The 26,022-nt window shown below is 48.7% G+C and overlaps 1 protein-coding gene across 7 annotated transcripts; it reads left to right on the plus strand.

Moving 5' to 3' along the window:
• Positions 1-519: 519 nt before the first annotated feature.
• Positions 520-25,734, plus strand: UBN1 (ubinuclein 1). Of its 7 annotated transcripts, XM_057407934.1 has the most exons (18): positions 520-595; positions 976-1,388; positions 3,276-3,362; positions 4,317-4,412; positions 4,706-4,840; positions 5,353-5,456; positions 7,865-8,303; positions 11,069-11,139; positions 12,462-12,591; positions 12,943-13,061; positions 13,545-13,673; positions 14,573-14,716; positions 17,672-17,722; positions 18,881-18,923; positions 19,246-20,463; positions 22,011-22,263; positions 22,558-22,647; positions 25,110-25,734. In XM_057407934.1, exons 2-18 carry the CDS (start codon positions 1,149-1,151, stop codon positions 25,160-25,162), a joined length of 3,402 nt encoding a protein of 1,133 aa, XP_057263917.1. In that variant the 5' UTR covers positions 520-595; positions 976-1,148; the 3' UTR covers positions 25,163-25,734. The 7 variants fall into 7 exon arrangements, with proteins under 7 accessions (XP_057263917.1, XP_057263916.1, XP_057263918.1 ...); XM_057407933.1 differs by lacking the exon at positions 520-595 and having other exon boundaries at positions 862-1,388; XM_057407935.1 differs by lacking the exons at positions 520-595; positions 25,110-25,734 and adding an exon at positions 23,075-24,022 and having other exon boundaries at positions 862-1,388.
• The last annotated feature ends 288 nt before the right edge of the window (positions 25,735-26,022 follow it).

Consider the following 26,022-nt stretch of genomic DNA (forward strand, 5'->3'; position numbering starts at 1 on the left):
TGGACTCGGTCCAACAGCTCCACGTTCCTCTTGTGTTGTCGCCCGAACATCACTAGCAGTATTCTATTGCGCTTTAGTTACTAACTGTTCGTATCTCCACCCTCGGGGTTCAAGCTCTTCCATTCTCCTCCCACCTCGCCGGCGGTGAGCGAGCGGCTGCAGGTGCTGAGCTACCGCCTAGGTTAAATCACAGCAGGTGGCCGCAGCTTCCCGGCGGCTGGAGCGCTCGTGTCAACGATTTCTACCGGACTCCCCTGAGCGCCGTTCTCAGACCGCCGGAGCAGCCCCCGGTGCCGGCCCGCGACCCCGCATCCCCCCCGATGCGCCTCCACGGACGGTCCCAACCCCGGCAGCGCCACAAGCCCCGCCGCCGCCTCGCGAGGGCTGCCGGGACGGAGCGGCACCGGCGGCGCGGATTGGCCCGCTCTCCTCACGTGGCCCGGGCCGGCCGTCAGGACGCCGTTCTTCCGAGGCGTGACTTCGGCCCCGGCCGCGATTGGGTGCGCGCTTTAGCGCGACGGCGGCGTCCCCCGCACGTGACGTGGGAGCGGGGTCGGAGTCGGCCCCGGGAGCCCGGCGGCGGTGGTAGTGGTGAGTGGGGCCTGGCCCGCCCCGGCCCTTGCCCCGCCCGGCCAGCGCCTTCCCTCAACGGCGGGCCCCGCAGCCCTGCGGCGCGCTCCCCCTTAGAACGCCGGCTTCTGTCTCCCCTCAGCACCAGGGCCCGGGTGCCTCTGCAGCTCCGCGGCCCGCTCCCCCTCGGCTCCGGCTCCGCGGCGCAGCCGGTGCCCGGGCTCCGCGCAACGCCCCGCGGTGCGGGGCCGGGGTCGTGCTCACGGGGCTGGGGATTATCCCCGTCTGGGCCAGTCGATTCCTCCCGCAGCCGTTCGGAACGGAGCGCTGGGGCGGGCAGGAACAGCCCCGCGGGGGCTACCCCGGGGCCAGCGCTGACTCTTTCTCTCTACCGGTTGCGGCAAGCGGGGCCTCTGTTGTTTCCCAAGAAAACTTGAGAATTAAATGGCTCGTTCCACTTCTGATGTCCTCCGTTACCTGTAACCAGCCGGTGACATCTGTACTTGTGCGGCTGGGGCAGAGCTCCTCTGGTGCAATGGGAACTATGCCCTGAGGAGTGGTAAGAGTTGGCCATAGCCATGACAGAGCCCCACAGGGTTTCGTTCACCACTCTCCATGGTCCACTGAGCAGCACCTTCCTGAAGAGGTCTCGGAAGGATGATGCGGAGCAGCCCCAGGACGTGGAGCCGGCTGCCACTGCCGTTCGGATCACACTCACCCTCTTTGAGCCAGACCACAAACGTTGTCCTGAATTTTTCTACCCGGATCTTCTGAAGAGCTGTCGAGGGAAAATAAAAGGTGGTTCTTCGGGAGACAAGGTGAGCGTCCTTGTGGCCTGTGGGGACCTGTCTTGTAACTGAAGATCATAGAATCATGGAATGGTTTGGGTTGGAAAAGACCTTACAATCATCCAGTTCCAAACCCCTGTCATGGGCAGGGACACCTTCCACTAGACTAGGTTACTCCAAGCCCCGTCCAACCTGCCCTTGAACATTGCCAGGGATGGGGCAGCCACAGCTTCTCTGGGCAACCTGTGCCAGCGCATCACCATCGTCACATGGAAGAATATTTTCCTTATACCTAATCTGAACTTCCCCTGTTTCAGTTTCAGCGCCTCGTCCTATCACTATAAGATTTGAAAGGCTTGTTCAGCATTGTTGTTGGAGTGTGTGTTGAAGCTGGGAGGTGCCTGAGGTGGAAGGTGGAGAGTCAGGCATCCTGCAGGCAGAACTGGCATGCAGGCAGGGGCTCTGTTGTCCGGCCCCACTATCTCACTCCTTTGCCTTGGCTGGAATTTCATGTTCCAAAAGGGGATGTTTTGTTGGCGGAGCATGGGACATAATGCTCCTTTTGTTTGAAATAACAGTGATTTTTGGTACCTGGCTTGCTGGCAGCCATGAGGAGAGATGCTTCCACAGTATTTGGTTGTGCCTTTTGGGGACCCTGCTGTACTGCATGTGTGGGTGTTTTCTGTGAAGTGAAAGTTGTTTGGGCTATACTTGGGATTGCAAGTTCTCTTCTGAACTGTTTAGCAGTAAATTCATGGTTCATGCTGCTTAGTTTTGTGTTTTCTTTTGAGAGTTGGGAAGAGCAGAGGTGGGCGCAGAATAGTCTGAGAGAGCACCCACAGCCTTGAGACACTCCCAGAGTCACAGATGGGTCTGAACTGGAAGGGACCTTAAGATCATCCAGTTCCAACCCCCTGCCACGGGCAGGGACACCTTCCACCAGACCAGGTTTCTCCAAGCCCTGTCCAACCTGGACTTGAGCACTGACAGGGATGGGGCAGCCACAGCTTCTCTGGGCACCCTGTGCCAGCGCCTCAGCACCCTCACAGGGAAGAACTTCTGCCTAAGAGCTCATCTCAGTCTCCCCTCTCTCAGGTTAAAGCCATTCCCCCTTGTCCTGTCCCTACAGGCCCTTGTCCAAAGCCCCTCTCCAGGTTTCTTGTAGCCCCTATAGGAACTGGGAGCTGCTCTAAGGTCTCCCTGGAGCCTTCTCCAGGCTGAACCAGCCCAGCTCTCTCAGCCTGGCTCCAGAGCAGAGCTGCTCCAGCCCTCACAGCATCCCCCTGGCCTCCTCTGGACTCTCCCCAACAGCTCCACGTCCCTCTTGTGCTGTTTCCCCAGAGCTGGATCAGGACTGCAGGGGGGTTCTCCCCAGAGCACAGCAGAGGGGGAAAATCCCCTCCCTCTCATACTGCTCACGCTCTGGGAGTGCAGCCCAGCACACGGGGGGGTTCTGGGCTCAAGCACTCACTGAAGCCGGGTCATGGGGAGCTGCTCATTGACCAACACCCCCAAGTCCTTCTCCTCAGAGGAGAAGGACTCCTCCATTCAGTGTCTGCCAGCCTGGGGAGTCTTGTTTGCGCTGGGGATCGCCTCAATCCAAACGCAGGACCTTGCACTTGGCCTTTTGATCTCCATGAGGTTTGCACGATGTCACCCCTCCAGCCTGTCCAGGTTTCTCTGGATCCCTTCCTTTTCCTCCAGTGTGTCAGCTGCACCACACAGCTCTCGCTGATGGTGCATGCTCTTGATTCCACTCTGTAAGTGGTTAGTGAAATACTAAAAACTATGCTGTACTGAAGGTTGATGTGTCTGGACTTCACCTGGTTGCTCTGGTTGTGATGGATTTACTGCATGGGGTTTTGGTGGCAGCATGATGGGTTGATTCTGATGCTTTTGTCTCTTTTCTTTCTCTAGAAGAAAGACCTGGCTGATCCCTTTAATGATGACGAAAAGGAAAGGCATAAAGTAGAGGCTCTGGCAAGGAAGTTTGAAGAAAAATATGTATGTTTTTGTTACCTTCTGTTATCCCTTAGAATGGCCACTGCTGTTCACCTTTCAGCCTGTAGTATTCATTCCGTGGCCACTGGCTCTCACCTTCTTGTTCTCTGGCAGTCCTGTTCTCACCTGGAAGCTGCTTTTTTCTTGTTCTTTTTCTGTCTCAGGCCCGTGATCCCCAAAAATAGTTCTGCTGCGTTCTTCAATCAGATGAGTCTGAAATTGAACAACCTTCTTGCTTGTAGTGGCAAATAACTTACTGTAATTTATAAAATTTAATCTTCTTGGGCAAAAAACAATTTCTAGGCCTGGTGGCTGTGGCATGGTGCAGTCTGTCAAGTCTCTAAGTTCATTGTGTGGTGGGTCTTCTGCTGTCAGGACAGCACTGGCTGCATAGCTTGAGAGAAGCAGATCTGTCTTGCCTGTTTCCTCTCTGTTCTTCCCCTCCCTTTACTTCTGTAGGTGGCAATAAAACTATGTTCTGCTTTATAAATGGCACTTTGGATAGTGAGTTGTATTGTCTTGTGATACAAATCAGACCTGTGGGTCACTCTCATGTGCTTGATGTATATAGTTTGATGTGTCTAGTACCATGTTTGTATGTACTATGTAGCAGTTCTGGAAGAACACTCCATCCCTGCACTGGCAGAAGTGTGGAAGGGGTACAGACCCAGTTCAACCTAAACTCTGTTGGCACAGCATCAATCTGTTGGGCAGCCCACTGTTTTGTTTCATTTGGCTGCACTGGTTTTATTCTGTATGACAAGGCCTAAACCTGGATTTACCATATCTTGAGGTTACAGCATGATGGGAGTTACTGCTGGTCTCATTCTCCTGCTGCTTGGAGCACAAAAGATTGTGTTCCCTTTCCTGTGCTGGAGCTGTGTCAGTGTCCTGTGCTGGGGCTCTCCCATGGGAATTGGGAAACGGGCTGAACACTGTCAATCTGTTCTTGTTTAGGGTGGCAAGAGACGCAGGAAGGACCGGATTCAGGACTTGATTGACATGGGGTACGGATATGATGAATCCGACTCCTTCATCGATAACTCTGAAGCGGTGAGGCTGGGAGCGTTGGGAGGGTGGTTAAAGGTGCTGCTGGGTCTGAGCTCGCACCTGGGGGGAGCCTTTGTGGGGTGTGAGCCAGGAGTGTGCCAGGGCTGGGAACAGGATATCCCATGGGAACAGGAGATCCCAAGGGAAGGGGAGATGCTGGGGGAGGCTCCCAGCAGCAGAATGCCAGTTACGAGGTGTGTGCACGGCCTGTCTGTTCTTGGGGAACACAAATCCTGCAGTTCATTCTGTAGCTCAGCTGCTTACAGTGCTAATGGATTGTTCTGGTTTATCTCCAGTACGATGAGCTTGTTCCAGCTTCGCTTACTACAAAGTATGGAGGGTTTTACATCAACTCAGGAACGCTGCAGTTTCGCCAAGCATCTGAATCTGAAGATGACTATGTTAAAGAGAAGAAGAAGAAGTGTCCCAAGGTCAGCAAGGCACCTTTCTCAGTTGTTTCTTCTGTTAATGCTCAGAGGGTTTCATAGAATCCCAGACTGGTTTGGGGGTTGATGGAACCATAAAGCTCATCCAGTTCCAACCCCCTGACATGGGCAGGGCCATCTTTCACTAGACCAGGTTGCTCTAAGCCCTGTCCAGCCTGGCCTTGAATTTTTGCTGTATTTCCTGTGTGAATGGCGTGTGGACTTTCAGAGTAGGGCAAGGTTTGTGAATTGGTGTGGACAAAATAGGGATGAGCCCTTGAAATCTTTTTCTGTCCCTGTATTTGACAGTAAAATGGGGGGTGTCTGGTATGGATGAGACTCTGGAGGTGCTGCCTGATTCTGAGAGTAGAGGTGACAGCAGCCCCCTCTCATACTAACCATGTGTGGGGTTTGGGTTCCAGTGTGGGAGGAGCTGGTCTCCTGTTCTTGGGCTCTGGGGGGTGCAGGGAGCATTGTAGGAGACACTTTAGTCATGACTTGGTTTTAATCCTCTCTAGAAGCGGAAGTTGAAAGACGGAGGTGAAAAAATGAAGAAGAAAAAGAAAGATGATTCTTACGACAAGGAAAAGAAATCGAAGAAATCCAAGTTTCCCAAAGCTGGGTAAGGAGGGGAGGGAGTGCTCACTGCTGGACAGTCTGCTTCAGGGTCACAGTGCCATTTGTCACACTGTAGTGGTATCTGTTGCAGTGCAGGTGGCCTGAGTGTGAGCAGTGGAACCACCAGCCCCTAGCGCCCCATTGTTCCACAGTGGGTGACAAGAGGCAGCTGGATCAGGGAGGGAGCAGAGCTCCACAGCAGTGGTGTGTGAGCACAAGTGCCACCACTGGAGCAGTATTGGTGTGTTCTGGAGCTCTGTTGAGACGGTGGTGGTTGGCACAGGGATTGGAGAGCCTGAGGAGCAGGATAATAACTACAGGGACAAAGCTGGGGGAGGAAAGGCAGGCAGGAAGGGCAAGAACTCAGAGCTGTGCGCGGGTCAGGCTAGTGGGGAGGAATTGGTTAGAAGGCTTTGAGTGACCATAGCAGAAAGGCAAGTTGTGTATTGCTGCTCTCGCTGGCAGTTGTTTGTACTCCTGCCTGAAGTATTTCTTGGGTGAGTGACCACCCTTCTGTATTGCTTCTCTCCTTCTGGCTATAAACCTGAGTGGCTATTTGTCTTGCTGAGTTCTTTGGTTCTGTTGCTTTGCTCTGCATGGCCTCTCTCTTTCAATGTCTGTATCTGTTTTTTTGTCTATTTTCCTACATTTTCCTCCTATCTTTTTCCTTCTTTCTTAATTATTCTTTGGGATTTCCTTTTTTCTGCATGGATATTCTTTCTAGCAGCACCAAACCACACATCTGACATGGTACTGTCAGTGCATGGTTCCTTCATAGTGAGCTGGGAAAAGTAATTTGCTTTCCTGGTTTTAACAGGCAAAATGTATCAAGCTGTTGTCATACTAACTCACTCCTGCCTCAGTTCCTCTCCACTAGTGTGTTTCCCAATATTGCATGCTGGAGTAATGCACGTAGGTAGTAAGAACATTGCTTGGTTGTGATGGTTCTAGCTCCATCACCTCTCTGCAGTGAGGAAGAGAACAGCCTTCTCAGAGCTTAACAAGCAGAGGGACCTTAAGAGCACCTTAAGAGGCAGTAGAATGCTCTTCCTGGTGTAACTGGTTGTTGCATTAAGAGAATAACAACTGGTTGTTGAGAATAGATAATTCTTTTGGCAGAAAATAAACCCCCCTTGCCTTCCAGCTAGTCCTCAGATATTGGAGCGGCTAGGTGCGGTGAGGCTTAGATTCTGGGTGATGCCCAGTTTACCACTTTCAGTCCAGTTGTGTTGGATATATTGAACTGTCACGATTCTGGATGCACTAATAGCGCACTGCACCTTCAGCCTCATTGTGCTCAGGAACTAACATGGCCACACTTAAAAGCATTTGGTCCTGTTCAGTGAGAAAACTATTACGATTAGCTACTTCAACAGTGCAGTTTGTTGAAGCAACAGATACAGGTTCTTATGGATTGCCAGTGATAAATACACCGTCTGCAGAAAGCACGTGCAAATGCTAGGATTGTGAATTGTACAAACGCGCGACAAAGTTATGAATAACACAGCCTGGCTTCAAAATGTAGAAGTAGAAAGTGACTCTGTATAGAGATTCCTAATTTTCCTGGGAATCACTTGGTACAGTGCAAGTCTTACCCAAAGGCATCCCTGTGTGGGGGGAGAGGAAGGTCCAGCCTGTCGACCAGTCCCAGGAGTCAAGGGTAATCTGCTGATGGAATCTTCCTCGACTTGTCCACAAGGATGTCTTCCCTGATATTCCCCCTTCCTTGGGCCATTTTTATACTGTTTTTCCCCTTCAAGGTGGAGCATGAGCAACTCTAGTCATACATACCTTTATTGGTGTAAAATTCTCTCGCTTCACTGATAAAGGTATATACCAAAAAGAATTCAAAGGGCATGCTTGAGGAGGGGTGATCTCACCTTGGAGGCGGGTAGCTTTGGAGATGGAGATGTGTTTTTGTATTAAAATGTATTAAAATTAAGCAAAGTTCATACAAAGGACAACATTTTGTCAAAAGATGACAGACTGCTGGCTCAGGGTAGCACGTGTGCATCTCACCCATCCTTATCAGTTTTTTGTAGCACCTAGTTCCCATCTCTGCTTGTGTTATGACAGAGCTTGGCCGCAGAATCTCCACTCGGCCCCATCCTAGTGCGATGTTGCCACAGGAACCGCTGTGGAGCGAGTTCCTTGCATACCAGGTGCAGACGCACCTTACCCTGAAGGTGCACTTAAATTTATACCTTTCCGTTATGTGTGAACAATGCTACATTTTCAAATATAAGTTTAATTTCTAAATCATGCTCAGTAATTATTTCACACTGGTCAAGGGGCTGAGCCTTCCCGGGAGATTGGTGCCTATGGCTGAAGTGAGCTGGGATGAAGGTTTCTTCCTCTCTGCTCCTTCATCTTGTATTCAGTTCCCTTTCCTCCTCCCTGCTCTGTTTACAGCTTTACGGCATTAAATGCTAGTAAGGAGAAGAAGAAAAAGAAATACTCTGGAGCTCTTAGTGTCAAGGAGATGCTGAAGAGGTTTCAGAAGGAGAAGGATGCTCAGAAGAAAAAAGATGAAGAGCAGAAAGTGGTGACTCCTTTACCAGCAGAACCCCCAGCCCCAAGGGAGGCAGAGGCGATGGCCGACCCTTTGCTCTCACTCTTTGGCCATGCCAGTGACAATGACCTGCTTCAGGCAGCGACTGCTATGGACTCCTTAACTGACCTCGACCTGGAGCGGCTCCTCAGTGAGTCCCCAGAAGGGAGCCCCTGTCCTGACGTGGAGGATGGGAGCAATCCTGCAGGGATGGGTTTGGAGCAGGATTTCAAGCAGCCACCCTCTCTCCCAGATGGCCTCCCAGCCCCTTTGGAGAAACGCATCAAAGAACTGGCTCAGGTAAGGCAGGTCGCTGCAGGGTACTGGGATTGTGGGGTTACCAGAGAGGGGACAGTCCTGCTGGGTTTGGGTAGCTGCTCCCATAGTGGAATGGGGAAGCATTCTCCAGTGGGATTGTTCTGCAGTGCTGTGTGGGATCACACCTTTGTGTCACCCGGGTTTCTCTTATGGCCAAGTTGCTTCTTGAACACCAGTGTCAGGGAGTGACAGATTCCTTGACATTGTTACCTACTGCATGTAACACTTAATATCCCACCTGGCAGCAAGGCTTCTTTACCTCTCCTGTCGAAGTATGGACCTGATGCCACAGGTAATTTCCAAAGTAAATTGAAAATAAATCAACTTAAAATGCAAACTGAGGCTGAAGGACTAATTCCAGTGTAATGGTTTTAACGTGCTGTTGACAGTCAGGATGTAGTGTATGAAGTGGTGTGGGGTGTTCTGTGTGTGAAATGAGTGGGTGCAGCTGGAAAGCATTACCTGTTCTGCAGTGTGAGAAGGCACGAGAAGCCCTGTAGATGGGGCTTGAGGGTTTGTTAGAAGCATTTCCCGTGTCATATGCAGGCAGATGCCTTCCTGAAACACAAGTTCCAGAGCTGTGTCACTGGCAGTTTGGGTTCTTTACCCATCTTTAACATCTCAGTGTTGGGGTATTGTTTAGGGAGTGGAATATATTCATTTCTAGAAGGGTGCCACGTAGCTTCTCCTGCAGCTGAACTCCTGTGGACTCTCCTATCTTCTCCATAATGTTGTGATGTTTTGGGAAGTGCAGTTCTGGAGGAGCTGGGAAGTACCTGGTACTGGTCAGGGATCCTTCTCCTGGCCCGTCAAAGAAGTGTGTTTTCAGGGCTGCTGTGGGGCTTCTCTGCTATGAGGGCTGTCCCCATCAGCCTGACAAATGCTGAGATGTTTTGTTCCTGCTACTAGTGATGTTTTGGAACATTGGTTTGCATTGATTTGTAAGTTGTAAACGGTGCTCTCAGGCCTGTGCAGTGGTTTGTGTTCTGCCTCCCAAGGCACATGGATTTAGAACACCTGCTAGCTGAGCAGCTCCTAGTAACTTCTGTTACTAAAGACAAGCTTCTGTTAGAGATCTGTGTTCTGCTGAGAAATGTGAAGTGTATATAGTGGTGAGCTATGGAAGAGAAGGAGGAATTGAAGTAAGTATTGCCACAGCTGATAAAAGTAATGGTCTGTTCATGGGTTTCTGTTTGCTGTTCAGGCTGTTAACAGAAACCCCTGAAACAGCTGTTCCTGAGCTATAGCTGAGTTAAATGAGAATGTTATGGAGGCTCTCATGATATCAAATTGATTGTTATGTTGCTGCAAGATAGGCACACTACCCACAGATTTTCCTGCTCTGTGCCTGTTGGTGAACTGTGTATGTTAAGGAAAGAAACTATGGTGGAGAAATAAAGATTTAACAAACTGAAGCCTCTGGGGCAGTTGCGAATCTGGGACATAAGATCTGTTGCATGTGGGAAAGAAGAGGTACCAGTCCTCTGTCTGAGGAAAAGGTCCCTTCATCCCAGCAGGTGGGAGCATCTCCTGAGTTGAATGGAGCCTCCAGGCGTTCCCTCTTCTCCTTGAATTGGTTTGACTTTAACCCTCTCCTTGTTTGAGGATTCTCTTTAGCATTGAGCCTTCTCCTTTGATATAGGTGTGTGTGACTGGCTGCTGACGGAGATGAATGTGCCCCTTCTGGGCATAAATCAGTTACTTCCTAGCCAAACCTTGGAGTCTTAAATAGGGGATTTCAGAATCAGGCCCTGTCCTTCTCTCCTGGTCTCCTTTCCTATGCAAGGAATCACTAACTTGATGTGGTGCCTTGTGGTCAATCCCAGTTTTGTTTACAGCCCCACTCAGAAGAGTCTGAAAACTCTTGGCAGTTTTCTACTATCTTGTTCAGCTCTTGGAATTATTCCCCCCTGGACATGTTTTCCATGGGTGTGATGTTTGGGCAGCACTGTGTGTGCTGCAGTCATAGCTCAGGAAGCTTCCTGAACAGGATTTATTCATTATTTTCTTTTTAGTTTCCATGGTATTGATTGGGAATAACACATCCCCTAGGGCTGCTATTCTTTCTGTTGGTTTCTTGGCTTAGTGTCCAGATTGAGCTAGAAAGCCTGGGGATAACTATCCCTGACCCTCATTCAACATGACTAAGATGATCTTTCCTGTTCAGGGAGAAGCTCTATGCTCACATTAATCAATCTAACAGCTCTAATGTGGAGTTATAACCATGCCCTCAAACTGCCCCTTCTCCCTGTGGGAAGCATGCCAAAAAAGCTAGTTGCGCCCAAGCCATCTCCTTTGCCCCATTCAATGGAGAAATCTTTACTCCAGTGTAGTAACTTGAGTGCATCTGGACAGCAGAATCCAAAGTGCAAGGGTCTTTGGACAGGATGTGGTTTTACCAGTTCAGATGGCAGGGTTGGACTTAAATACTGGCACATGGTGATAAGGTCTCCCCTGAGCTTTCTTGACTCAGTGGTGAACAAGTCCAGCACTCTCAGCCTTTCCACACATGCTTCCCAGACCTTGGATCATCTTTGTGACCCTTCTCTGGATCCTCTCCAGCCTGTCCACATCTTTTTTGTATATAGTGGGGGCCAAGGCTGAGCACAGTATTCCAGGTGTGGCCAGACAAGCACTGAGCAGAGTGGGATATTATTTTTATCTCTGCGGGTGATGCCCTTGCTGCTTGCTTGTGTGGGTCTGTATATGGGAACTGATGGTGTCTTGTGTTATATCCTAATGTCCAGGCTGCCAGAGCTGCTGAGGGAGAAGGCAGACAGAGATTCTTCACTCAGGACATCAACAACATCATATTGGAGTAAGTGCTGCTGGGGGAGAAGAATAGAAAAGGAGGATATTGGGCAGAGCATTTTTGGGAAATTCAGGAGCAGGTTCAGCAGGAGTTGTGGGGTTCCTCGACACAGAACATGCCTAGAGTAACCTAAAAGTCTCCTGGAAGTGACTTTCAGATGAAGCATGATGTATGTCTGAGGTAGGAGAATGTTGGAGGGGCTATATCCAGGCCTCCTGGTCTCAAGATGACGCTTGATATCCATGTACTTAAATTTGGTCATTTGACCTGTGATTATAGCTTGATAGAAAAACAGTAAATCTCTCCCTGTCAGAAATACCAGGCATGTTGTTTGCTGTTGAAAATATATGGAATATATTTACATATAAGCTAATATATATACATATATAATATATGTTCTTATAACTAGGCTACAGCTGCTCTGTTCAACTCACTTTCTGTGCAGATTGGAGGAGCTCCATCACTGCTCTGTGTTATCGAGTCCCCCAGTTACAGAATGTCATTGTTGCTTCATGCAGTGGTTGAAAATGGTTTCATTCTTCTTCAGGTGCCCAATGAAAGCTGCTGAATGAACACAGCTTTGTGATCATCACAGAGTAATAACACTTACACAGAGGCTTTAATTTCATTAAGGTTTATCAAGCACTTGAAGGGAATTGACGAAGGGAAGTTCGGGAGTCTGTTTCCCTCATGTTTCAAGTGGTGGTTGCTAACCTTTCATCATTCCAGTGCTGACTGCACAAATAGTCATCAGTTGTCAAACTGAAAACTTTATGCACATTCAGAAGAGATTTATATTTGTATGACTTTGCTGTAGAATCAGTTCCAGATTTTTACACTTGGTGACACTGAGAGGTGGCTTAAAGGGCTGCTCTCTAAGACATATAACCGTGTAGATCGATTTAGTGCGCACTGGCACCTCTGCCCTTCTCACTGGGAAGTAAGTTCAAGCCCAAGAGATAAAGTTTGAATCTGTATTCTCCTGAGTTAGACTGCTGTAGATTCTGACATCAGCAGTGTGTACTCTCATTTCTCATTGCCTGTTGCTCCTGCACTTGAGTTGCCAGGAAGAGCTGCAGAATAAATGAGGGTGTTGACATCTTTTTTGTTCCTTTTCAAGATCTTCTGAAACCAGATTAAAAGCCACAGCGTGGGACAAGGCTTTACGTCTGTTGTTTGAAACCCTGCAGAGCCATCGTGCATGCTGCTTGTACTTTATTCCTCTCTCCCTGCCTCCAGCCCTTTAGGTTGCATTGGGGCTGCATTTATGTTGTGCAGAGAACCGCTGCCAGATCTCCGTTCAACGTTGTTTTTGTCTTGTTCCTCAGCATCGAGCTGCAGACCCGGGAGCTGAACAGCCAGATCCGGTCAGGGGTTTATGCCCACCTGGCTGCTTTCTTCCCCTGCAGCAAGGACACTCTGGTCAAGCGCGCCCGTAAGCTTTACCTCTATGAGCAGGTGAGTGGCTTTGGCAGCACAGCCCCATCTGGTGTGCAGGTTACTCCTGATCTCTGGAGCACAGGTGTTGTCTATCTTCTGTGGTGGGGTGGTGCCCTCCAGCCTGCACAGTTCAGGCCATGCATGTGGTGATGTGGATCTGGGACTGGGCAGGTCTTGACCTGCCATGTTTGGCTGTCCTGGCTGGAAGATGTCATGTGATCCAGGTTGGACAGAGCCTTGGGTGACATGGTTTAGTGGGCAGTGTCTCTGCCCATGGCAGGGGGGTTGGAGCTAGATGATCTTAAGGTGCTTTCCAACTGTAACTATTCTATGATTCTATGTGGAACATCAGTCTGGTGATTGTTCTAGGGTGGTCGGTTGAAGGAACCTCTGCAGAAGCTAAAGGAAGCCATTGGAAGGGCCATGCCAGAGCAGATGGCAAAGTACCAGGAGGAATGCCAAGCCCATACTCAGGCCAAGTTTGCCAAGTAAGCCCCTTGTTTGCATGTTGTACATCTGCAGCTCTGCTCAGCAGGCTCCCTGTCACCAGGAGGCTGCTCTCATGAAGTTTGAAACCTGTTTTTAGTCTGTAGTCAAAAATTGCTGATGGGCATTAGCTGGCCTCATCAAGCCGTGTGTGGTCTTTGTGCTACCCATGGCAATGCCAACTGCAGCAGCACTGATGGGACCAGGATCTGGCTGGTGTTTCACTTCTGGAGGGTGTGCCTTTAGGATCACAGCGGTCTGAGAACAGGAAGGCTGGGCTAGTCCCATGGTCTCTATTTCACAATATTGGGAGATTTCTTAACCGTGAGCACTTGGCTCAGCTTGCAACCAAAGCAAGACATTTGAGCCCTCTTTCCATGTGTGTGTTACCATTGACTACTGAGACCTGAACAGTGTCGTTCAGAGATACTTAACCCTCTCCTTGAGCCTCCAGGACAATGACTTCCACATTGTCTCCATTTTAGAATGCTGGAAGAAGAAAAGGACAAAGAGCAGCGAGACCGAGTTTGTTCTGATGATGAAGAGGATGAAGAAAAGGGAGGAAAGCGTGCTGCAGGACCACGAAAGAGGTTTCAATGGAATGATGAAATCAGGTTTGCATAATTTAGATACTAAGTGAACCTGTGACATGTCTTACTCTGTGCAGTTGGAAGTGGAGTATTTTGGTACTTGTGTCTTGTTTTCAGAGCAGTGCCGATCATCTGTAGTAAGTCAGCTTGGAGATTTGTGGCAGACTGTGCTCTTTATGGAAGCCACTGATTAACTCTCACCCTTATATAAATTGCTGATTTTAGGCACAAGCCAACTCTGAGAGAAGTGCAAAGAACCCTCTGTGCAGAGGCCAAAAGAGAGAGTGACAGATCTTTGGGAAAAGAAGGAACTCAGCTGAATTGCTGAAATCCTAGAGACTGGACTCTCACCAAGAGCAGATTCCGGTTCTGAAAGCAGTTACAGCTCCTGGGGATTGCTGCCACTGGAGCCCAAGACTCTGACAAGAGGGTGCTGGAAGAAGGGAAGAGTGACAAAAGATAATGAGACTCAATCTCACTGTCCTTTTTGTCTGCTTCTGTAACAAGTTGGGGTGCTGGTCTGTAGATGGCTGATTCACTTAGAACAAAGCAAGCTTTGCTTCCTGCCTTCTGACTGCTTCTCAGTACGGAGGTCAGCAGAGAGGTTCAGTTCTGTGGTTGTTAGTGCCACAATTACAGGTGTCACTGGTTTAGTACCTCTGCTGTTTCAGGAGATTAAAGTGAGAAAGGGTAACATGTCTTTTCTGCCCTGGCACATGGATGTGTGGACACATGAAGCAGGGAATGTGCTTTTCCCTTCCTCTTTCTTGTGGAGGCAGCATAGGGTCTGTTTTACTGAAGCAGGGTGTCGTGCAGAGCCAGGTGTACCTAGGTGTGGTTATCCAGCCCTGGATAAGCAGAGTGACCTCCAACACAGGGCACTTAATCCACATAACTGTATTTGAAATCTTCCTGTTCTTCAGGGAGCTGCTTTGCCACTTGGTGAAGATTAAGTTGGATGGTTATGACCTTGACAAGAATAAGGCTCAGTCTCTAGAGGATTATGTGAAGACCTTCCTAGATGGAGAGGTGAAGCCCCTTTGGCCAAAAGGCTGGATGCAGGCCAGGTGAGCAAGAATCAAGTTGTACCCTAGGGATTCCTTGTCCTGAGGGACCTTAGAAGGTCCTACCCCTGCTCAGAGAATGGCTAGCTTCAAAGTTAGATCAGAGTGCTCAGGGCCTTGTCCTGTGGAGTTCTGGAGATCTCCAGGAGTGGCCCCTGTTCCAGTACTAAATCACTCTTCATGAAATCTTTTCTTGCTTACACTCAGAATTCCCCTTGCCACACTGAACTGAATATTCCTTCTTTTTGCTTTTGACACTCTTGAGAAAGGTCTGGCTCCATCTTCTTCATGGCTCCCTGTGCTCCACACTCTTTAGGTAGTGGAAGACTGCCTTTAGATCCCTCCTTGGTCTTCATATTTTCCAGGCTAAGCAAACCAGTTCCCTCAGCCTCTCCTTGTCTGTCATGTGTCCCTGTTCCTCAGCCACCACAGTGGCAGTTCCCAGTTTGTCAGTGTGTCTCTTGTATTGTGGGGACCCTGAAACTGGATGTTGCATCCAGATGTGATCTCACAAGTGCTAAGCAGAGGGGAATAAGTGTTTGAACTGCGAGCCGTGCTCTTGTCTAATACCTGCAAGTATACAGTTTGCTTGCAGCAGTGGTTCATGTTCAACTTGTCCACCAGGACCCTTGGGTCCTTCTCTGCACCCCTAGGTCCTTTTGTGCAGGGCTGTTACAGAGCCAGTTGGTCTCCAGCCCATGTTGCTGTGTGGGGTTATTTCCATCCCACCTACAGGACTTTGCCTTTGTTGAACTTCACAAGGTCTGTGTTGCCCCTTTCTCCAGCCTGTCAGTGTCCCTGTGAACAGCAACCCAGCCCTGCAACATATTCTTCTCTCTCTCTGTTTTCACATCACCCCCAAACTTACTGAGAGTGCAGCCATGTTGTAGTCCAGGTTGTAAATGACTGTGTTGAGTTATCTTGGCCCCTGTATTGACCTCCGATGGATGCCACTGGTGGTGACAAGTTACAAGGCAGGACTGGCGCTGAGATGAGGCTGACTGGCCTCTGGTTTCTTGACCCTGTATTACAAAGGGTCACTTTGTAATCTTTCTCACAAAGGATACATTTTTCAGACTCTTTGGGAAGTCTTCCTTAGGGTATTCCCAAAAGAAAGCAAAGCAGAAAGTTTTATGGGCTTATGGACTTGGACTGGACACATCAGAGAGTCAGTAGAGTAAGTAGGATTTTAGTGTGGTTTTCTTTACCCTATCTGGTGTCTTCACTGCTGTTTCCTGCTCTTTCATACCCTCCAGTATCCATGCCATTGAGCTGGCAGTTGCAGAGGGTCATTCTGGGACTGTCATCAGTGCCTGGCCTGCTTTGGTTTGCTCCATAGTTTTAAAGAAGGAGCAACTGTACAGTCTTACTGCTGGAACCTCCATCTTTTTGCCTTTAAAGAGCTGGGCAGCCTTGTTGTCTTCTCTTTGCTGAATTTGCTTTTTGGGTTTCATGGGGGCTAAAGGAAGAAGTAGGTACCAGTTCTTAAGACCAGTGAGTAGCATGTTACAGATGTGTTTGGAAAAGTCCATGGCCATTTATTGCAGGTGCACATGAAGTACATACTGTGCATGGTTGTAGTGTGGTGTTGCAGTGTATGGGAGCTGAATGATAGCACTAGGAGGTGGTGGGTGGAGATTCCTACTTAGTTAATTAAGATGTTACTGGCTTGAGCATCTGAGCTTGCCAAGTTTGAAAGGCTCTTTTCTTTGAATAAAAGAAAATTAAAGTCTTTCACCTTTAGTTTGTAAATGAAGTATTTAGGCATAGAACTGCTCACCTCAGAGTTGGTGTAGAAAGGCCTTCCAGTGAAGTTAACTGTAGAATGACTGAATAAAACCAGTTTTCCTGGTGGTTTTCCAGTGGCCCAAGGACAATATTTTTTTCTTGCTGGGGCTTGATGGAGTTGGACTTGATGATCTTTAGGGGCCTCTTCCAGCTTGAGATATTCTGTGATTTGTGGTTTAAAGACAGGGTAGACTGACAGCCACGTGGAAGGGTAGAGGAGGGATTGGCAACACTAGAAGAACTGTGAACAGTTTTATGGACATGTCAGCTTGAGTCACTGTCATCACATTGTAGAAGCTCATCTTTAAGAGGAACCTGAAGATGGGCAGAGTAGCTGAAGATGGGCAGAGTAGCAACTTTGCATAGGAGTTCAGAGAGGCTCTGCCATGCTTTTTCAGCTGGCACAAAAAGGTGATTGACAGAATAAAAGGCTAAAATAAGCTTGCTTTTTGAAAGATAAAGGATGGCAAAAGGCTTTGTCAAGCTGTTAGCAGCAGATGGGAAGTGTATTCTGCAGGCCAGTACTGAAGGTTTATTTATAAGCATCTTACCCTTACAGCTGAGTGGCACCTGGTTTAGGTGAAATTTCGTGTTTGAGATCCTGGTTTACTTGGCCTCAGGAATAAAGGGGTTTGGCTGAAGCTCTCTTGATGATGGTTAGTCAGTTGTTGGAGATGGTGCTGCTTATTGAAGAAGTCACCTTGGCTGTTTGCTGGGGATGTGAAGGCAGCAGAGATGCAGCATGTGAATACTTCTCATCCATGTTATTTGAGGCAGGGGAAGGTAACCTTTCTCCCTTGAAGTTGGTGAAGAGCTCTTGTATGATCTGCCAGCTCTTGGGGATGCATGGCAATAATAATGCCCAGCTTGAATGTGCTGCTTTTCCATTTGGCTGTCAGCTTTTCAAGCTGGCAGAACTTCTTTCTTAGTTATTGACCAACAACTGCCTTAATGGCCCTTCCAGCGCCTACAAGCGTAGCTCCAGAGAGGGAGCTGTGTGCGGGAGTTCAGGAGGATCTTCCTTGAAAAGGGATGAATACCTGTTTGCTCTCTGTGACTTTTAATTTCACCAAGTCCCCTGCTGTACTGTGCAGCTCTGTCTCCAGTGATCCCAGCTGCTCTACTGGGTCTTGCTGGATATCACTTCTCATTGCTCTCTTCCCTTCTTAGGACACTGTTTAAGGAGAGCAGGCGTGTACATGGACACCTCACATCAGTCCTGTGAGTATCATGTAGCATTCCTTTGGAGTGATAACTGGTGAACTCCATTCCCTGGGGCTTGGGTGGATCACACAGGAGCACCAGAGCTTGCTTGGCTCCCATCAGATAGTTTGGCGCTGCTTCATTTGGGGAGGTCTAGGAAGGGTAGTTGTTTGTGTGTGACATCTCCCAACAACAGCCTTCCTGAAGTGCTTTAGCCTTAGAGTAAGTTCATAGAGAAGAATGTTGAAGCCAGGTTGCCTCCTGGCCTTGTTCAGCAGACTGGAGTCTGTGCTAGTCCCTGGGAGGCATATGAAGGTAAAGTGGAGTGTGGTACAAGCAGTGTGATTATTACTGCTTGTTCAGTCGCTCTGATTCTGGATTCCCTCTTTCTTGTTGCCTGGTTGAACAAGGGGTGCAATGAGCTCAAAGTAGTGAAGATGGGTGCAACAGGCTTCTGGGTGGCAAACCAACAGTGCCCTCAGAATCCGGCTGGGCAAGTGCTTTAATGCCAAAGTGTCTCATGGATCTTGCTATAATAGACGATGATACAGACTGAGGCTGATGTCTGTTGGACAGGCGGTCCTTTTTGCGGCACTGGGTTAGCGAGGGGAAGTGTGAGGAACAGTAGGAAACAGTTAGTAGGAAATCTTTCCCTCAGCCATACCATTACAGCAGTTCAGGGATGCTTTGTATGAGAGGTTGCATCTGACCAGACCAAACGTTCTATTTTGTGTGAATTTGGCAGATGCTTTTTCATCCTTGACTTCTTCCAGGAACCTTAAAGAAATGTGTAACTTTGCTTCAAACCAGTCTCTGTATCACTTTCTCTATGGGTATTGCTGTAGTTAGGCCAGCAGTGGGTTCCTGCAGTAGCTCTGAGCCGTGGAACTGGTGCAGGATGTGTCTGTTGAGTGTTTGCACTGCTCTGCTGCTGTTTCAAGACTCTGCTCCGCTCCCTGATTCATTCCCCTGTGTGGGAGTTGGGGCTTCCTAGAGCAGCAACCAAATGTGATGTGGTTTTGAATCCTAGCAACCTGAGATGCAGCCTCTGTTCCCTTGGTTCTTTGCAAAAGCCTCAGTGGATCTTAACTAACGTGGCTGATATGTAATCCCTCCTAGGACGCTTCCCTCTGGGCATTCAGTGAAACTGTGTTTCTTTTGTCTCCCTCAAAACAGGTCGAAGAAGAAAGTTATAGCTTCTACTAAAGTGAAAGTGAAGGTGAGTTCTTTGTTTTCTGGTTCTCTTGGTTGACATATACCAAGAGTCAAGTGACTGCTATCTTAAATCCTGTATTTGAGCTTTGTATTTATACATTGTATACAAGGAGTTTGTACTGAGAAATAATTCTAGTCAATATTGGCCTTGAAAAAAACAACTAGAAGAGCAGCTAAAATTGATGGCAGCAGCAGCTGGGAGTGAGGCGAGTGACCACGGAACATGCTTATCCTGCCTTTTATCCCCAAACCAGGATCCCTTCACTTTCCAGCAGGAAACCCTGCCTCTATCCTGACTCTGCCTTCTCTTGTGACTTTTGTTCCAGGAATCTTCCTGCAAACCAGATAAAAAGATGTCACTTTCTGTTCCTTTGATGCACTCAAGCAACACCTTAGCTCTGTCTTCAGAGCCCCAGGGGGGAGCTTCGGGCATCAGTGCCCAAACCAGAGAACTTTTGTCCCTTGGGACAGCCCAGGCAGCCAGCAGCACTGGCACTCCCGCTACCTTCATGGATGACTCCTTGGATGAGGACTTAATTCATAATCCCACTTCCTCGCTTGAAGCAGTCTCTAAGGAACTGGCTGTGCTGAACAGCAGAGCAGGAGGGAGTCCTGACTTTACTCTTCCTGGGGCTCTAAAAGCTCCACCAGAAAAGATCCCATCCTCAGAGGAGAAGAGGACGTTTTCAAAGTCCAACCCTTCCCCTACATCATCCTCTGGTTCCCTTCAGTCTCCTCTAAACTTCCTGGCTGAGCAGGCCCTGGCATTGGGCCAGTCTTCTCAAGACAAAAAGACAGAGAACTCTAATTACAAAGAGCTCTCCTGCCAAGCCTCCCCCAGCAAAATCCTTCCTGATGCACACCAGGCTAAACAGAAACACCACAGTCTGGTCCGGCCAGGCCACGGCCCTCAGACTTCTGCGCCAGTGCCGGCTTCTCAGGTGAAGGTCTTTCACTCAGGCAGCCAGGTACAGAAAACATTCACCTCCCCAGCTCCATTTGTCAAACTGCAGAATCCCAAGTCCTCCTCCCCACTGCCCCAGCGCTCTCTCCTCCAACAGGTCAAGTCATCAACCAAAGCTCAGAGCTTCCATTCCTCTGCATCACCAGGCAGCACCCAAAACTCAAGCAACTCCCACAAGAGCCCAGGTTCATCATCATCACCTCTCAGCTACACAGGAAAGCACTCAAGTGGCTCTAGCTCGTCAGGACAATCTTACAAATCACCTTTCGTTTCTGGTTCTCTCTCCAAGCATGGAGCTTCTTCTAGCAGCTCCTCATCTGGAGCTTCTGCAAACCAGGGCTGCTCCTCTGGGAGCTTGCTGCACAGCGTGCAGACACCCTCCTCGGGCCAGGCGTCCAGCCGCCCGTCCTCAAGCTCCTCGGTGAAGAAGACACCTGTTTCACAGAAGCTGACTCTGGTGGCACCTCCGGGAGGTTCAAACGGAGATTCTAGTGGGGGCACTCAAGGGGTGGCCAAGTTGCTGACCTCCTCCCTCAAGCCAGCTGTCGTTAGCAGCACCGCATCTTCTACCTCTGTGCCGGTAAGCAGGGCTGTGCTAGGCCAGCCTGGAGCCAGGGGAGTGTGTGGCGTTGTGTCAGGCACATCCTCCTGTGTTCAGACCTGCTGTAAAGCATTGGCATTGACTTCAGAAGAATTTCCTGAAATTCCTGACTGACTGTCTGGATCTTGGATGCTTAGGCTGGGAAGTCCTGGCCTTTGCCAGGGGCTTGCATGCCACAATTCCAGCTTTCATTTTCAGCTTTAACTACTAAGCAAAATACCTTCCAGACTGCAGTTTTTGCATAGGCTGTCGAATGTTCTTGCTCTGCCTTTGAGACTTCCAGGAGCAGCAGAATTTCCATTTGGGTCAGGAGAAGTGCAGTAGGGCAAATCACCACTAGAGCTAGAAATCATTGCATAAACTAAAATGATGGTGATCGGTTTGCTGTGAATTGGGTCTGCAAGCTTGACCTTTCTTAAATTATTGCAAGTAATCGTAGTATTATTGCCACTTTTTTCATGACAGACCTATAGAATAGCCTCTGATTCTGGGCTATAAACTCAAATCCCTGCCCAGCTTTGGTGGTTCTCTCTGTCCCTTTCCTGTTGCTCCTTGTTACTTCTGTAAGCTACTGAAGTGGTGTTTGTAATTGAGCTCAGTGGCGCGCTGTGGAATGCAGGGTCTCACAGTTCATGGGGTTATGTCTCCTGAAGGACTCCTGCGTTACCTCTACAGACTCATGTTTTTCAGCCACTGGATTTAATGGTATAAGTGCCTTAATTTTCACCTATAGCAAAAAAGGAATCTTAGAATCAAGCAGGTTGGAAAAGACCTTTAAGATCCTCAAATCCAACCATTCCCCAGCACTGCCAAGGCCACCACTAAACCATGTCACTGAGGACCTCATCTACACGGTCTGTGAACACTTCCAGGGAAGGGGACGCCACCACTGCCCTGGGCAGCCTGTTCCAATGCCTGAGCACTGTTTGGGGAAGGAATTGTTCCTAATATCCAGTCTAAACCTCCCCTGGTGCAGCTTGAGGCCGTTCCTAATGCTGTCATAATAATTTGTTGTTGGCTGTTCATACCTGTCTTTGGTAGCACATGGAAAGAGCTGAGCAATTAAATGCATGTATTTAAATGGCCCTGAAACCCATATGCTGCTCAGCCTATGTACCTTGATTGTTACTGAGGTAGAGAGCTGAAAAGCACTCCCCTATGATGTCCTCAACCTTCTGGGGTGCAGGGGTCCACCAAACCTTGGTGCCTTGAGTTATCAGCAGTGATCTGCTGCCAAAACGGAGTAGGAAGCATCCTCCCTGGAACTCACAGGCTTTTCCTCTGCCTAATGGAGACACAGTTCCAGAGTAAGGAAGCAAGAGTTTAATCCAGTACAGTCCCATTCAGAAGAGCTTAGATAGCATGTATGATGTGTCCTGGGCATCTGCAGGGTTCGTAGCTCTTGGGTTCTGGCTGGGAAGGTGGATTCTTGCAAGGAGGAATTCTTGAGCACTCCATGTTTTGCAGCTCTTTAAGTATGGATGATGCTTTCCCACTCCTGACTGACCTTTTTTGTTGCTTTTCAGAAAGGAACTAGTGGAGCTGTGCTGCTAACAAGTTCTTCCTCCTTAAGTGTACTGGCTCCATCCTACAAGTCCAGCAATCCAAAGCTGCCAGCTGCCCTGAGCTCCACGCCGTTAGGTATTATCTCTCCTATTCATTCCTTCCCTCTTCATGTCATCTCCTTCAGTTCAGACTCCTCCCCAAAAGCAGGAGTATCAAAAGATGCAATAGTTACAGGACCTGCTCCAGGAACTTTTCACCATGGCCTTGGCCACAGTGAGTATTCTCCTGGTCACATGTGTGTACTGCTTGTGCCTGTGCTGTCAAATAACACCACCACCAGTGCTCTGCTGCATTAACCCGTTGCAGACCAACTCATCTCTCTTGCTGTTGCTTCATGCATTTTTATCTGCAGCAGTTGCATTTGGAGAACCTCTGGCACGTCCTGGTAGCTAACCCAGAAATCCCAGTAGCTGGAAGCTGAGCTATAGGCAGCTCCTCTGCTCATTTCTGTCTTCAATGCATATTTGTTCCTGTTTTCCCCTGTCCTTTCTTTGTTTTTCTCTCTAGGTCTTCTAGCTGGCTTGCACTCCAGCCCCCACCATGCCGCGCCACTCCCACACTCTGCCCTGTCCACTCATATACCGCAGAGCTTGCCAGGTAACTTGTCAGTCTGTCGCGGTGTCTCCTGCCTCCTGAGCTGTCCTCTGTCTCAGCAGATGGTTCATCTACGGGTGAAAGCAAAGTGGTTGTCAGACCAGTGTGGTCATCACTAAAGCCAACGTCCATCCTGAGGTTCTGTTTCGTTAGCCAGGGCAAACTTGGGCATTTCTGGAATGAGGAGCCCTGTCTGCTTACAGCAGGCGTTGGTTCCTGGAGGTACTCAGCTTTGCTGCTTGTGTCATGGTGAAGAATTATCCAGCCAGGATTAAAGCTGCGATGTTTATGCATAGTCTGCCAGGGACTGCTCAGGAATGAATATTTGGGTTTTATAGAGTTTTTTACTGGTGACCTACATAAAATGTGTCAGAGCAGAATGCCCCATGTCTGTGCACTGAGCTAATTGCCTGCATCTCCTTTGCACCAGGTTTGTGGTGTAGATGGAGTTTGCTTTACTTGGTGTGGACAATGGGATGATTTTGCAGTTAAGCCTGAGTGTGATGCCTGCAGAATCAATGCATAAACCAAGAGTAACCCGAAGAACACCTTCTCTGCTTGTAAGTGGAGTCCTGCCTGGTGGGCTGTGCTCATGTGTAAATAAGCAGCACCGTGGAGGAAGGAGGGAAGTAAGGGGGATCCATGGAGCACTTAGAAAATTGAAATGCAGGACCAGCAGATTGGGTTCATTTGCTTCAGGGAGTTGCTTTCCCTGTTAGTAATCACTGTTTCTGCTTTCTTAATCAAGTGCTCTTCAGCACTTCAGTGCAGTTCAGTGCTGTCTTGGTGCCTGCTCCTGTTGGATTGTCTCCCTGGGGAATATGGGGCTGCTTTAGGAGTAGATGTGCTACTGCTGCGTTAGATGCGCTGGGGTTCAGGTGGCCTGCCATGGCCAGCATGGGCTAAAATGCCCTTGGCTGTGGAGCTGCTCTTTGCTGAAGAAAGAAGCAAGTGCTGTGCCCTGAGGAGATCAAAGGATTTGTTGTCTTTGCTTCTTTGGTTGAAGTTGGTCTCAGGTGGGTTGTTACGCTGCTCAGGTGTGGTAGAGCAGAAGCAGCAGCTACTAGCAGCAGTCACTGGTATGACAGCCCCTTCCTGATTGTAAACTCAGTTAATGGAGAGTAAGATAGTTGATTTCAGTTTGAACATGGCTTGTGAAATGTATTCTGTGTCACTGAGGAGTTTTTTGTCCCATTACCTGAGGGAGTTTAGAGTGGTTACTTCACTGTTGCTTCTAACAAAAGAACTTCTTGATGGCCTCCTGCTCTTTAGCAGGATGTAGTGCCAGAAGCTGTGAGTAGACAAAAGGTGACTAGAATAAGTGAAGAAAACCAGATCATTGAGACAGCTGCATCAGGGACCTGCCTTCTCACTGTGTGTTCTCTCATAAAGATTAGTGATCGAGCCTCATGCTGCCATCTCCGGGAACATTACCAGTTGTGGTGTTCTGGAGAAGGACAGTCAATACTGAAGCGACCACCATAATCTTAAAATGTATTAACTTATATTGTGGCATAAACTGTGCCTGGCTGCCTAAGCAGGTGGCCAGAACCACATTGCTCTGCCTGAAAGCTGTGAGGACTCTGGTGTGTTGGGAGGTTGCTACAAATGCAATACAAATGCTGATGTATCTCATGAAAATGCTTATATGAGCATTCATTACTCAGCACCTGAGCAAGGAGCAGTCAGTGCTTGCTTGTGTGTCTCTGCTGCTGGGGGAGGTGCTTGTGTGCTGGTGCTGTGGTGATGATTCTGACTGATTGCTTCAGAAATGTGATGTGCTGGGGCTGAGGTCTTGCATGGAATGGACTGTCCTTGTCCTGGAGAAGAAGCTGTTGTCACACTGGTCGGTGCCGCTGCCGCTTAACTGTGCATCTTGGTACACCCATTTGTTTATCATTGATGATACTTTAATTGCTCCTGGAAAACTTCTGCTTCCTTAAACTTCCTTTTTCTCTCTTCAGTGCATTTTCTCTTTCCCCTCCACTTCTGTTCCTTTATGGTACTTCAGTGATTACATTCCTGTTTCCTGTTCCTGTTTCAGTGGGCACCTAAAGCCTTCACTACAGCAGCAAAGGTGTACTAACAGTGTTATTTCAATCCACTTTCAGATGCAAGGCAGCCAGTACCACATTTCTAGTTTCCTGAATGGGGAGACATGATTGAGTGGCTATTAGAGAAGGGCATAGGGTAGCTATCAACCAGCTATCTGAATCTATGCTGTGGTGCCTTTGCTAGGAGGCCACAGAAGACCCTCAGAGCTTCCCAAGTCCCTAACTCAGGTGCAGGGGCAGGGCTGCTCCCAGTTGTGAGATGTCTCCAAGCACATCCTCTCACCCCAATTCCTTGGAGCTGGTAGGCAGAGGGAGTTTTTTCTGTGCAGAGGGATCTGGCTGCCCTGGCTGTACACAGCTCTGTGGACCTGATGCTCAATCCCCTTCCCACTTGGTTTTCTTTTCTTTCAGATGCTTCTCAGCTTCATGGCAAAGGGTCCAATGCTCAGCAGCGCAAATTGTGATGTCTGCAAGGAGCATAGGATACAGCATGCATAGGATAAAGCCAAGAGGAACAGATCATGGACTTTAAATACCGGCTGTGTCTTTGGGTTTTTTCCCTCCTTTCTTTTTCCCTTCATGACAACTGGAGACTGAACCACAATGAAGAGCTTGTTGGTGTGTTGGCTCAGAGGCACTCAGAGCTAAGCCCCACACAATGGCCACCTTGCACCATGCCCTAATGAGAGATGCATTTTGTAGCACTGTTTTATTGCTGCTGCCCTTCATGCATTCCCTGGCACTGGCAGGAGCTGGAACTCGCAGGGAGACGCGGGTGGCTCAGCTTCTTGCAGGGGATTCTCACCCACCTCTGTCTGTACCTGCCAAGTACCTCCAAGTCCAGTTACCTCCTTGGTCTCCCAGTGGAGGGTATGGAAAGTGCTTCTTTCTTCTGATTTGGATTTACTTGGATAATTCTAGCACTGCCAGTGCTTTCTGAAGACGTTTGAGGAACTGTTCAATTGTACTATAAAACACTGCTACAGTTCAATGGAGAACTTACATTTCTTGTGTGGTGAATCTAACAAACCACCTGATGTTCATGGAAGACTCTTTAGAGAGACATTTTTAGATGCAGTCATTGACTCTGAGAATTCTCCTTTTGGGTTTTGGATTTTTTTCCTCCAAAGGAATGCTTTTTTCCTGCTTAGTTCTATCCTCATTACCATCGAATGCATTGGATTGATTCGGACACTTCTCAGCATGTCACGTGTATAGGAAGACATAATTCCAGTGCCTTTTATGGTGGAGCAAGAATGGACTAGCGACACACATTTCAGCCCTATTTTGTGTGCTCCTTAACCCTTTTTTAATCATTCTGTAT

Source organism: Pezoporus wallicus, unplaced genomic scaffold (assembly GCF_028554395.1).
Source record: "Pezoporus wallicus isolate ANWC-B61680 ecotype Strahan unplaced genomic scaffold, APGP_CSIRO_Pwel_v1 contig_4012, whole genome shotgun sequence".
Lineage (NCBI taxonomy): Eukaryota > Metazoa > Chordata > Aves > Psittaciformes > Psittacidae > Pezoporus > Pezoporus wallicus.